The 12,501-nt window shown below is 42.3% G+C and overlaps 1 protein-coding gene across 2 annotated transcripts in view; it reads left to right on the top strand.

Annotated features, from left to right (window-relative positions):
* Positions 1 to 12,501, top strand: part of LOC135703726 (uncharacterized) — a 63,269-nt gene that overhangs the window by 32,974 nt on the left and 17,794 nt on the right. For both annotated transcript variants that reach the window (XM_065225027.1, XM_065225026.1), the window contains exon 3: positions 7,711 to 8,065. In XM_065225027.1, the coding sequence (XP_065081099.1) occupies positions 7,711 to 8,065 (355 nt within the window). The remainder of the gene's footprint in view (positions 1 to 7,710; positions 8,066 to 12,501) is intronic.

The following is a 12,501-nucleotide window of genomic DNA, read 5'->3' on the forward strand; positions in this document are numbered from 1 at the left end:
GGGACCGTTGTTCTGGTACTGAGTGAGCCAAAAATAAAAATGATGTTCTTCGGGACCCAGTGGTCTTAGAGTTACCTCTATGGTACTACCACCCTGTGTTCATATACTAGACATCCAGCTGCAGTTTTGTAGTTGATTTCGGGGGACTTGAAGCCTACACGTTCCAAAGATTGGCCCTCCTCGAGAGCGCGAAGAATCTTGCCCAAGACGTCATCTCGCTGTGTTTCCTGGGCGATTCGTTGAGCATGGATTGGTAGCTGTTGGATTTGATGCAACATAAAACAATCGAATGCATCGAACTGTTCGTCTCGTCCGATAGTCATCTCTCTCAATAGGTTTACTCCACACCCTGGAACAACACGGGAACAGTAGTCTGCGTTGACATTTTCCTTCGTTCGTTTGAAAACAACGTCGAAATCGAAGTTTCCCAGAAAATCGGCGTAGTTGGCCATACGGCTAATGCAAAGCGTCGGAAGCGATTTTTCTGGATGTAGTATCTGTGACAGCGGCTTGTGGTCAGTTATTAATGTCCAGTGATGTGCATACAGGTACATGAACAATTTCTGCACAGCCCAAACTATCGCAAGGGCCTCCTTATCCATTTGTGGGTAGCGCTGCTCTGTCGTGCTTAACGTTCGACTGGCATAAGCTATCGGTCTTTCCACTCCATCACTCAGACGATGCGACAACACCGCCCCCAGTCCTGTACTACTGGCATCCGTTGCTAGCAGTAATGGAAGCTCCGGATCGTACTGCATTAGCACCTGTGGTGAAATCAATGCACTTTTGATTTCTGCGTATGCTGTCTCGGCGCTTGCTGTCCACTTGAAACTGTCGTGGAGTAACATATCTCGGAGAGGCCTGTCCCGTGTGGAAAGGTTAGGAATAAATGCGCTGTAATAAGTTGCCTTTCCCAAAAACAGCTGTAGTTCTTCGGGGCTCGACGGCTTTTTTGCATCCCGTATTGCTTCAATATGCCTGTCCGACTTATGTACTCCTGCAGCGTCGATTTTATGTCCCAGGAACTCCACAGCAGGAGCTCCGAACACGCACTTTGAACGATTTCTTTTTTGCATCCCGTTGACACATAACCCAACTTGTTTGTTGTTATTGTCGTTCCGGCCGGATCCGTTGTCACTTCTACAGATGTCTTGTGTGTAGCTTCCATTGTGTGCGCAACCTTGTAGGCAGCGTCAAACGTCTCCGGGTTTTTCGCAATAATTTCATCGCACATTCCGCGAGATTCCAAGCCAAAGAGTAACTGTTCGATGAGCATACAGTTCAAAAAATCTCCGTATTCGCAATGAGCAGCAGTCTGTCGTAGTCGCAAAGCAAAACTCGCAATACTCTCTTCCGGCTCCTGGCGCAGTTGGCGAAATTTAATGCTTTCAGCATACTTATTTTTCGGCCGGTCGAAGTGTTCCACCAATGTTGTTTTTATCGCAGCGTATGTCAAATCCTCCGGTTGCCTTGGGCTGACGAGAAATTTGAGTGCGTTGTTCAGTTCAATTCCCATATGAACGCGAGCATATGCGGCATGGTCCGCCTCCCGGATTCTGCTGAGGTTGAGGGCCCAGTCGAAACGCTTGAAATAGTCCTCCACTGATGAACCGTCCGATGTCTTGAATTCTCCGATTGCGAAAGCTGCTGGTTTTGAGCCTCCTTCTTGTGCTGCATTGGCATCGCCGGCTGCTGCTGCGGAAACTTCCTGAACTGCTGCTTTTAGCGCATTGGTGAAAACAGTAGTAAGGCTCTGTAGCACCTCCGCTGGAATGGACATTTTATCCAACTTCTGACACCACTTTCAAATATTGAATAGGGTAAACGCTCCTATAGTTGCGGTACGTTAGAAGCGTTAGGTTCCTATAGTTGTGTATGGAAACTCCGTACACAACTATAGGAACCTAACGCTTCTAACGTACCGCAACTATAGGAGCGTTTCCCCTAATGGTAATGTTAACGTTTATTACTGATTAGGAAAATTACGTTTATTCGATAAAAGCACATGTTTTAAACTGAAGGGTAAAGAGAGGTACATATGTCAAAAACACTCAGTGCTGCCAGTCTGTTCAGGTGCGGAAGCCAGTGTGTACAGAAACGTTGATTTGTGTATGAAAACATAACAGTTTACAAAAGCAATTACGCCCAAATCTCAAATTCTCCGGAGATGACTAATTCACTGAGCCTTACATATTTACATTTTGATGGATGTTCAGTAGGCGGATTTGACAGCACATCCCGCCCCTGAGTCAAAATGATAGGAACAGGCAAATTTTTGACAAAATTCAAATGGCACCACTGCCACTCACGCTGCACGGCAAAAGAGGAGGCAAGAAACTGCCGTATTTACAATTTTAATTGGATGAGTAGCTCAAAATTATAGTCGCTATATTCATAGTCTGGCGGATAGAATTTCGATTTAGCAAAAAGTGGAACCAATTCAATCTATTGTAGACCAACAATTGAAAAGGTACTATCAATTTTTATAAAAAAAATAGTTGATTATTCTTTCCTCACCAATCTAACGCAAATAACCAGCATCATCGGATAGGGTAGACTTTCTTCAACCCAAAGATGGTGTTAGTTTGCGTAGGCGAGCCTTGAATCACGAGAAAAGGGGTTCCAAAGTTTTGTTCGCCATAACTGATGTGCTATTTTCTGTTGTTGGTCGTGATTTGCTCGATTGGTTTCGCTATTGGACAGCTCAATTGGTTCCCGATATTCTATCCGCCAGACTATGAATATAGCGACTATAGTCAAAATGACGACAGTTTCAAAAGGCGGAGTAAATACGTGTTTATAGGAAAGTTTGAACATACTGAGAGGTAAGCACATATCATCGGTAAGAGACGTGTGTGTGAGAAAATTTGCGAAAAAATCTACAAAGGGCACCGGTGGGATTCGAACCCACAATTCCCATTCAGTACACGGGTGCATTGCCAATTATACAACGGTGGACCTATGGTCTACGGATGTATTTGGCTAATGACATTTGAGTTTCGAATCCGTTCCCCACCCTAGTCTTTTTGCGCAAGCGTTCTCTGATACACAACAATCGTCTATTATCGACGATGTGTGCTTGTACCGCAACCACTCAGTATCAGTCGATGTGAACAAACACAGCTCATTTTTGTTGTACATCTTTACATGCTGAAATATGTCCAGTACAGTATTGACTATAACATTTTGAGCTGCCGGTCTCACCTCCGACCACCGGGCCGTAGTTGATGAATATCAATTACTTTTACTTTTTGATTTACGGTTTAGCGACTTTGCAGTCAATTTAATTGTGGGTTCGAATCCCACCGGTGCCCTTAGATTTTTTCGCAAATTTTCTCACACACACGTCTCTTACCGATGATATGTGCTCACCTCTCAGTATGTTCAAACTTTCCTACAAACAATTAAATTGACGCTAAAACCGTAAATCAAATAAGTGTTTATAACTATATCTTTGGCATTGGCTGGTAAATTTTGTATTTTTGACAACCATATTGACATGGTTCCGGTCATGTTCAAAATTGGCCACTTCTCCCGGTGCCCGCAGAACATGCTTCATGCTAGCCATGGCAATCTGCTTACCTTATAAATCTTCCATTGGCAATGACTTGCAAAATCTTGAAGTTTAACATCCATATTGATATGGTTTCGCTCATTGTTTAAAATTGGCCACTTCTCCCGAGGCATCCAGAACCTGCTTCAGGATGGCCATCGCAGCTTGTGACGCTAAAAATGATTCTGGCGACAAGGCGCTTAAAAATCAGCGAACAAAAAATGAAATATGGGTTAACACCCATAATGACGTGATTCAAAAGATTAACATTGCTGGTCACATTACCAGAACTGATTTCAAGGAAATGACCAGGTCTCGGTTGTTTCTCGACAGATCTAGGATCTTTGGCAAGCATTAAATTCAGAATTGCTTCTAATAAAAGGAAAAAAAGAAGAATTAAAATAAATTTTCATACCAGAAAAAATCAGTTTTTGACATACCCTACACAAAAATCTGGAATATCTCCGGTGGCCACTGGACACCACAAACTTTCAAATGATTTATTGAAACTGCTTTAAATTTTCCGTCAAATGCACCCGGTTTTATCAAAGTTCGTTTATTTTTCAAACAGTCAGTGCCATTTGAATTTTGAAAAAAAATTGTCAGTCCGGATCATGTTGTATATCCCCTGTATATGGCACATAAAATCACAAGAGCAATCAAGAATAAAACCAACCGGTGGAAACTAACGATTTTAAATTGGCTCACTACTTGACTAGCCTATTGGTCCCAAGCAGATCGATTAATTTACCCCATTCTAGTCGACATTCTAGTACTACACTATGTTTGTTTTGATTCGCTATGAAAGTTTGACAGATAAAATTTAGGCATTCGTCAATTTTCCTATGTTTCGAGGGGTGCATCGATTAGCTTGGGACCAGAGCTGAGCCAAAAAGTTGAGCACGTTTCTTCGGGATCTTCCAGTCTTAGACTGGAATGCATAAAAAAATTACAAAATGATACACTTTTTGCACACTGTCAAAGATCATTACACACAAAATCAACTTTGTTCAAATCAAAACAAAAATACTAGTCCAGCTGGTGGAAAATTGTATTACAGCGAACCACATTATTTTAATTGATTTCTTCGGCAGTTAGTCGTCTGTCACTTCTTTTGTGGTAGTAGTGTTGCCATGTAGTACACTGAAAAATTGCAATAGCAGGTTCGTCACCAAAGTTTTCGAGCCGCTCCGTCTGTCACTTCGGTTGTACTTTAAGCTTCAATCTGAGTACATTTTTACGACTAAGCAAACATGTTTACCAGATTTTTCTTCAAATAAAACATACACACTACAAAATAGGCTGATTTCGAGTAGACGATAATAGAACAACTGGTTAACACCATGAGGTAACTCTAATACCAGAAGGTCCCGAAGAAACGTGCTCAACTTTTTGGCTCAGCTCTGGTACTCTCTTCGGTCCAAAGCTAATTGATGCACCCCTCGAAACATATGAAAATCCACGGACCCCTCATTTTATCTGTCAAATTTTCATAGCGAATCAAAACAAACAAAGTGTAGTACTACAATTTCGACTAGTATGGGGTACGGTTATCGATTTGCTTGCACGCTATTTCAACGTCGATCGGATTCATGTAAATGTTGTTCATTTGTCAACTTGTCACTCCCAACACAGTTTACCAATTTTTGGGTAGGTTCAGTTTTGACCGATCTGGGTGTATTGTACCCAAATTTGGGTAGTTTTTAAATAGCGTGTGGTACCAATAGGCTAGTCAAGTAGTGAGCCAATTTAAAATCGTCAGTTTCCACCGGTTGTTAACATGCAGTTCAAATGGAAATGTTTCCGAAGAAAAAGAGGCTGCCGACAATAGTCACACTCACCTGAGATGTTTTAAGCGTTGTAAAAACGTTTTCATCTAGTTTTGAGTCTGTTGTTTGAAATGGATAGAATAGCAATCAGCACACAAATGTACACAATTAAAAAATATTCTCGAGCTCGGCAATACATATTACCGAGCCACCACGGCATTATTATAATAAACTAAGAATTCAGCAAAAGCCAGTTTAATCCGAGATTCAGCACCACTGCGAACTGAAAACTCAGCTTGTTGCCAATTTTCCCCGGAATTCGGCAACAATGGATGCCGAGCGCAAACGTAAACAATGATTTCACTGATCTCGGTAATTTGATATGCCGAGATTTCGTTTTAGCATCGCTTGTTTACCGAGATTCGGCATTTTAGCTATCATCCGCCATTTTCATAGCGCTAGTAAACTTTTAAGTGTTGAGAAGCCTTGTGAAAGACCGTGTAGTGTCTGTTGTGTACAGGAAGAACCTGGAAATTGAACCTGGAACCAGGAAGAACCGTTGCATGGTATCATCGACTGGATTGATGTGAGCAACTTCTTACATAGCTCATCTTCGGATTCATGGCCACTCGTAAAAGTCGCAAATAACAACGACTTCAGCATCTTCTAGTTTTTTTTGACGTAGGATTACGTCTTTCGACAACATATTGGGGGTGAAATTAAAAAAAAAAACAAAATCGACCGCATTACGAAAAGTGGTCAGGTTTTGACCACTTATAACTCTGTCAATAGCGGATGGATTTTAATTCTAAACAAGCCAATCGATTGGAAATTTTTCTACGAAGCTACTTATTAATACTTTATCAATTTTTAATATGTCAATATTGAAAATTACACAAATGTCCAACTGCTGCAATGGTGATCAAAATTATCACCGATTGCCTGCTAATAGTGGTTTCCCCAAAATAGTCGCCAAATATTGATACCGAGCACGTCATCCTACGTCAAATCTACGGTCGAGTCTTGGATACAACCTCTTACTTTTTTGTTTTTAAGAATTCTGCCTGCTTATTTTTTTTATAAAATCACGATATATTAATTTGTGTAACTTTTACGTAAAGAAAAACACTGAACCAGTGTTGGGAAAATATCAAAAAATCAAATCTTACCAACGCCCAAGATCACGCTTGATTTTCGTAGACAAAAATCAACAAGCAAACAGCTGCGGTTGATTTTGCAAGCTGTGATATCGCAGCTCGGAATATCAAGCTAACAAAACTCACCAACTGCAAATCTCACCAAACTGTGGTGAGATTGAGTTTAATGATTTTTGCTTTACTCCCGAATGCAACCGAAACTTCCATAACGGCTTGCAGCAGTCCCTTCGCATCTGCCCTCGGTGAAGATTAAAAAGAGATAGCAAACTATGCTTTCCCTTTCTAAGAAAATGATGTGCAATGGAATCATTTTTGTGTCTAGTCAACTCTCAGCTTGATTTTTGCACGTTGTGAATAGTCTCGCAATATCAAAAGAGCTTGTAAAATCAATTTCAAGCATGATATTTTGTTCCAATATCACGCGTGATATTGCGAGCGCATAAGAGTGGAAAAATATCAATTGATTTCTGATTTTGCCAACACTGCACTGAACACTGAGTTGAGAGCAGGCGAAAGCACGTGGAAGAGCATCAAAGCTAGGAAGAAAATGAAGTATTCCGTAAAAATTAGATTTCACTAATTTTCAAAGTACAGGCTACATTTCTCAATAAGTTCGAAATGTATTTATGTTATCACCAACTTGTCTTATTCATGTCTTATTTGAAAATGAAAAGAATTTAAAGCATTCTATAAATAGCTATTTAAAATTTCCAGATTCCATCAGTTTAAAACCTGAACCAATAACTTAAAATTTATAGACTTCACCTGCCTCAGGTGCAACCGATTATCGCGAAATCTAAACTTCTTGCGCCAACAAAAAACTGCCTTTCAACGAACCACGCTCGGCACGAAGCACATCATGTTGGTTAGAAACCCCCTTATTAAAAGCTTCCTTATCGTTTGAGCTTTGCCGCGATTTATATCCTCCCGATGCAGTCAGGTCATCCGCGTCCGTCCGTTCGTCATTCGGCTTCGCGTGCATTCTGCCAGACTGCAAGTTCCTTCCGCTTTTGTGGCACCGACTTTGAAATATGCAAATTTTGCGTCTTCTATGAACGTTCTTGCTATTTGAGTTAAGGTTGTGGGTGGATTGGAAACAACGCAAAAAGGTGCTTATCGGCACGAAGGAATCCAACGGGTTTTCCCCACATCGTACAAAATCGAACCGTATGCGGATTTTCCAGAGGATCGATTGAATAACATTTTTTTTTCTCTCTCTCTCTACATCTAGATATTCCATTCACGTTGATCGTTCCGGACAAGATCGATCGGGTGGCACTGGAAGGGAACGAGCCACGTGCGCGGGAATTCCTGCTGGAGCACGTCATTCCCGGAGCGTTGATGCAGATGAACTATCGCAACGTGTACGGGAACATGAATCAACACCCGGTAGGGGTGAACCTGACTTGCGTAAATATGGTGATGGGTTACGTGCTGCGGAACATGATGAACCAGGAGACGAAATATGCCGCCCGGCACAACGTGAGCGCCTCGCTGACGATGGTCTTCATCGAGGGCAATCTAACCGAGAATAAGGCCTTCAACAGCAACAAGCTGAACAAGCGGAACATTCAGGAGAATAACAGGTAAATTTGTTGGGTTGATAATATGGGTGTGTTTTCATTCTGGAATTAGACGTCGCATTATGTTTTCATTGAAATCAGTGAGTGTAGGTAGCTTATCTGAATTTCAACTCGTTATCAATTGTACTACGCTGAGTAAAATTATCAAGTTGCGCGACAAACCATGGCTTTTGCTGTTCATTTTTTATTCTGTTTACCAATCTCAAAAGGTGTAATGTAATTTCGAAATGGTCAGTGAGTTTCAGTGATTTTAATCCATATAGACGAAATTGTAGCTGTTCAAGTTTTTTTTTTCGAGAAAACCGAAATTAAAAGAACTGTATCATAAAGTTAATAGCAAATACATATAACGGTGTTTCGGTGTTTTAAGAAATATTAACTAAACCATGGTCAGGTAAGTTACTAAGTAGTAGCAGCAACGGGAGGAAGCTAAGGATTTTAAATTGGCTCACTACTTGACTAGCCTACTGGTACCAAGCAAACGATTAACGTACCCCATTCTAGTCGAAATTCTAGTACTACACAATGTTTGGTTTGATTCGCTATGAAAGTTTGACAGATAAAATAAGGGGTTAGTGGATTTTCCTATATTTCGAGGGGTGCATCGATTAGCTTGGAACCGAAGAGAGTACCAGAGCTGAGCCAAAAAGTTGAGCACGTTTCTTCGGGACCTTCTAGTCTTAGAGTAACCTCTATGGTATTACCAAGCCGGAAGCGGCGTGTTCAATTTGGTATTGCGGACACAGGCATAGGATGTGTTCCACCGATGCAGTGGTTCCGCAAACGTAGCACGTTCTGTGGAACTGCGTCCCACCAAAACTATGTGAGATCCTTGTATGGCCTGTCCTAAGACTAGAAACCACCTTCTGGTGCCGTAGTTTCGACATATCCGTCCACTTGCTCGTCGTTCCTTTGATTCTTTGGATGAAGAGGGATTGGGATTGGCACCACTCTGCTTCCCAGGCTTCCCACATTTTGCTGACTATCCATCGCTTCATGTCCTGTAGTGGCACTTCGTCGGTGTAAGGGGGGCCAACTAGTCCAGACCCTGCCAGGCTGTCGGCTTCGCTGTTTCCTGGGATACCGCAGAGCCCAGGGATCCAGGAAAATACCGTGTTTGGAGGTGTGGCCTCCACAATACCCTGTTTCCAGGAAAGAGTCATGGTCTCCGATGCAAGGGCTGTACGAATCGGATAGCACCAATATGGGCCGGTCCGAGGGTGTTGTAACGGCAACAAAGATGGCCGCAGCTTCGGCGGAGAAAACCGAGCATTGTGGTGGTAGGCTGCTACTCATCGGTGCTGAAATTCCGGCTACTCCAATTCCGACCCCGGCTCGGGAAAGCGATCCATCTGTGTATATGTGGGCATGGGTTGGGTAGTCCGTGCCTAGCAGTTCGGCTATCGTTCTCTTCAGCGCTGCGGAGTAATCTCCAGCCTTGAACCTGCTTTTTATCCGACTATCGATTTTTGGTGGAGGTATGCGCCAACTTTTGTCTCCGTACCAGTGGACCTTGGCCACTGGGGGGAGCTCCGAATTGGCAGTCATTCCGGAGGTCATTGCGGTAAAGGCAGCGGCTTTCGTTGCAATTGCTGCGGTTATACGATGGCGGAAGGGCAGAATACCCGCTTCGATGCATGCGGCCTCGGCGGGCGTTGACGGAAGAAGATCGGAGACAATCCGAACGTAGGTGTTAAAAGTTGGTGCTAGTATCCGCACGAGCTTTTCGGTGGCGATGCACGTCATCTCAAGACCGTACAGTAGGCGACTATCGATGACGGCTCTTGCAACCCGGAAACGAGTGTCACGATTGTTAGACCGGTGGGGGCGAGAGATAGTGCGGATCAAGTTGGTCCTACTGCGGCAGTTGTTCTTGATCGCTGCTCGAAGTTGAGGGACCGGTCAACAAGTACCCCCAGAATACGGACCGTCTTCTTCAGTGGTATGGGTTGGCTTTGAGCTTTAATAGGTGGCCCGCTGACACGGTGCCGGGATGGACACACGTGGCACCTGACGCTTTTGGTGGCCGAAAGGTGGAAACCTACTGCGCTGGCCCACCTGGCTACAGCGGAGACTGCTGCCTGGGCCTTGATCCTGTTGCGTGCTGCTGTTGGGCCGGTAGTTATGATAAGTACATACACGAAAATGTAAACATTTTTCGGCAGTCCTCCGAAAACTCCGTTCATGGCCACAAGGAAGAGGGTAACGGCGATAACTGAACCTTGTGGGACGCCCGTCTCTACTCTGAAAAGCTGGGACCTCGTGTTGCCCACTGCGACTCTGAAAGAGCGATCGGTCAGGAAATTTTTGATGAAGTGGACCATGGGTCCACACAGCCCCCAGTTGACAAGCTGCTCTAAGACGAGGGGCGTCCACGTCCTGTTGAAGGCTTTCGATATATCCAGCGAGACGATCTCGGTGTGGAGACCGCTATCGTTGGCACTTTGGAGGACCTCCTCTAATATTGCAAAATAAGTTGACGTTCCGTACCCTTGACGGAAAGCGTGCTGTCGATGGTCTAGCAGGTTTTCGGCTTCAAGGAAATGCTTTAGCCTCCTGTTGACCATTCGCTCCAGGACCTTGGCCATACAGCATGTCAAGGCTATTGGCCGGAACTTGGTAGCTTCACGGGTTGTTTCATTGGCTTTTGGGATGGGAATGACTAAGCTCTCTTTCCACGACGCTGGATACGAGTTGGTGAGCCAGAGCTTGTTGAAAAGCTCCAGCATCCGTAGCTGCACACCCATTTTTTATTGCCGTAAACCAGCAAAATTTTGCTGGATTTTGCCGAGCTGGAAATCCAGCAATCCTTCCAGCAAAATATTATTACTGAACGACCAGCAAAACATCTTGCAGGTCATTTGACAGCTCATTGCTGCAAAACCAGTAATATTTCACTGGTTTGTTCAGCAAAACGCATAATAAATATTTTACTGAATCACCAGCAATTTAATTTGTTTTTCTATAGATTGTGTCAAATTAAGAGTTAAATATAAATATATTCTAAGTATATGTATAGTTCGTTTATTAGGTGAATTCAATTTTTATCTTAATTGTTTGATAGAACAATAATCCATGTGTTTTTTCACATTGCAATAACACATCTCAAAGATTTAGAAGCACTTCACGCAAGGATTATAGCTGAAATCAAAATAATATTATCACGTAGTGATAATTTTAATGCACTTACTTACTGGTTCGTAGTGAATTTCACAAGCATGAGCAATATAATGCTTAAATAAGCACTTCTTGACTCTAAAAAAAATGCCGCGGGAATGTGAAACATAAAAATGATCCCATATTTGTCAGATCATGCATATTACTGAGCTTCCAGCAAAAATGATTAGATTGCTGGTTAGTCAGTAAAAACTACTTTTGCTGGAAGCAGATCAGCATTCCATTTTGCTGAAAATTGATTCAGATTTTTGGTGTGTGGAATAACGATCTATAGAATATTTTGAAATTGTCCTTTACATAACCGATCCTGCTGGTTCTACCTCAAAAAGTTGGAGGGTGGTGTACAAGACACGAACGCATTGTTGACGTAGGACTACGAAATTTTTGTTTGATTTTCTAGTTTGTTGTTTCGGAAGTTGTTTTGGAATAAAGTGAATTTCATAACTCAACTCTTTTGTAGAAAGTTGTGGTGGCCTTGAAAAGGGCCGATGGTTTTGGTTGGTTTTGTATCACCAGCTTATGGTCATCGTTTGACCTCTATGGTTTGACTGCCGAGTGATAAATAGGGGTGTTCGTTGCGTTGTACACTGAAAACGAAACTAACTCAGAGTGATTAACTTTTACTCATTTGTGCGTCACTTTTACTCATTCGTATGGAAAATTTTCTTAAAGTGTAGATTACGCAGCGCATGAATAACCTACGCTTTTATTTTTTTTTCATACGAATGAGTAAAAGTGACTCACTCTCTGAGTAAGATTCGTTTTCAGTGTACAATGCAAAGAAAACTCCTGTTTATCACTCGGCAGTCAAACGATGACTGCAGTCAAACTTTCTATGTTTCCCTTATACCCCGGACAGACTATGGCTTATATCATGTAATATAGGCTAGCTTGCAATGAGCACTCATACATCTAGTTTTCACTGGAAATCCTATGTATGAGTGCTCATTGCAAGACAGCCTATATTACATGATATATGTTTGTCTGTGGTATTACTGTAAAAATGACTGAGGAATCCAATGGTGGTGGTTTCATCTTGAGAAAATGTCAGTAAATTACCCATTTTACCCAATTTCAAATAAGAAAATAAGTCATGATATACTTTTATAAGAATTGAGGCCTGTTATTTTGATCGTTCGAGCACTTTCCCTCTGTAAAAATGTGTGAGGAATTTAAGAGTGAGGGTCTCATTTTGTGCTGAGGTAAACAGAGGTAGGAGAAATAAAATTATTGGCCAGTAGCCAAAAGATCAAGAACAAAAA

Source organism: Ochlerotatus camptorhynchus, unplaced genomic scaffold (assembly GCF_037179485.1).
Source record: "Ochlerotatus camptorhynchus isolate MF236.1 unplaced genomic scaffold, CSIRO-AGI_Acam_v1.1 ptg000220l, whole genome shotgun sequence".
Classification (NCBI taxonomy): Eukaryota; Metazoa; Arthropoda; class Insecta; order Diptera; family Culicidae; genus Ochlerotatus; species Ochlerotatus camptorhynchus.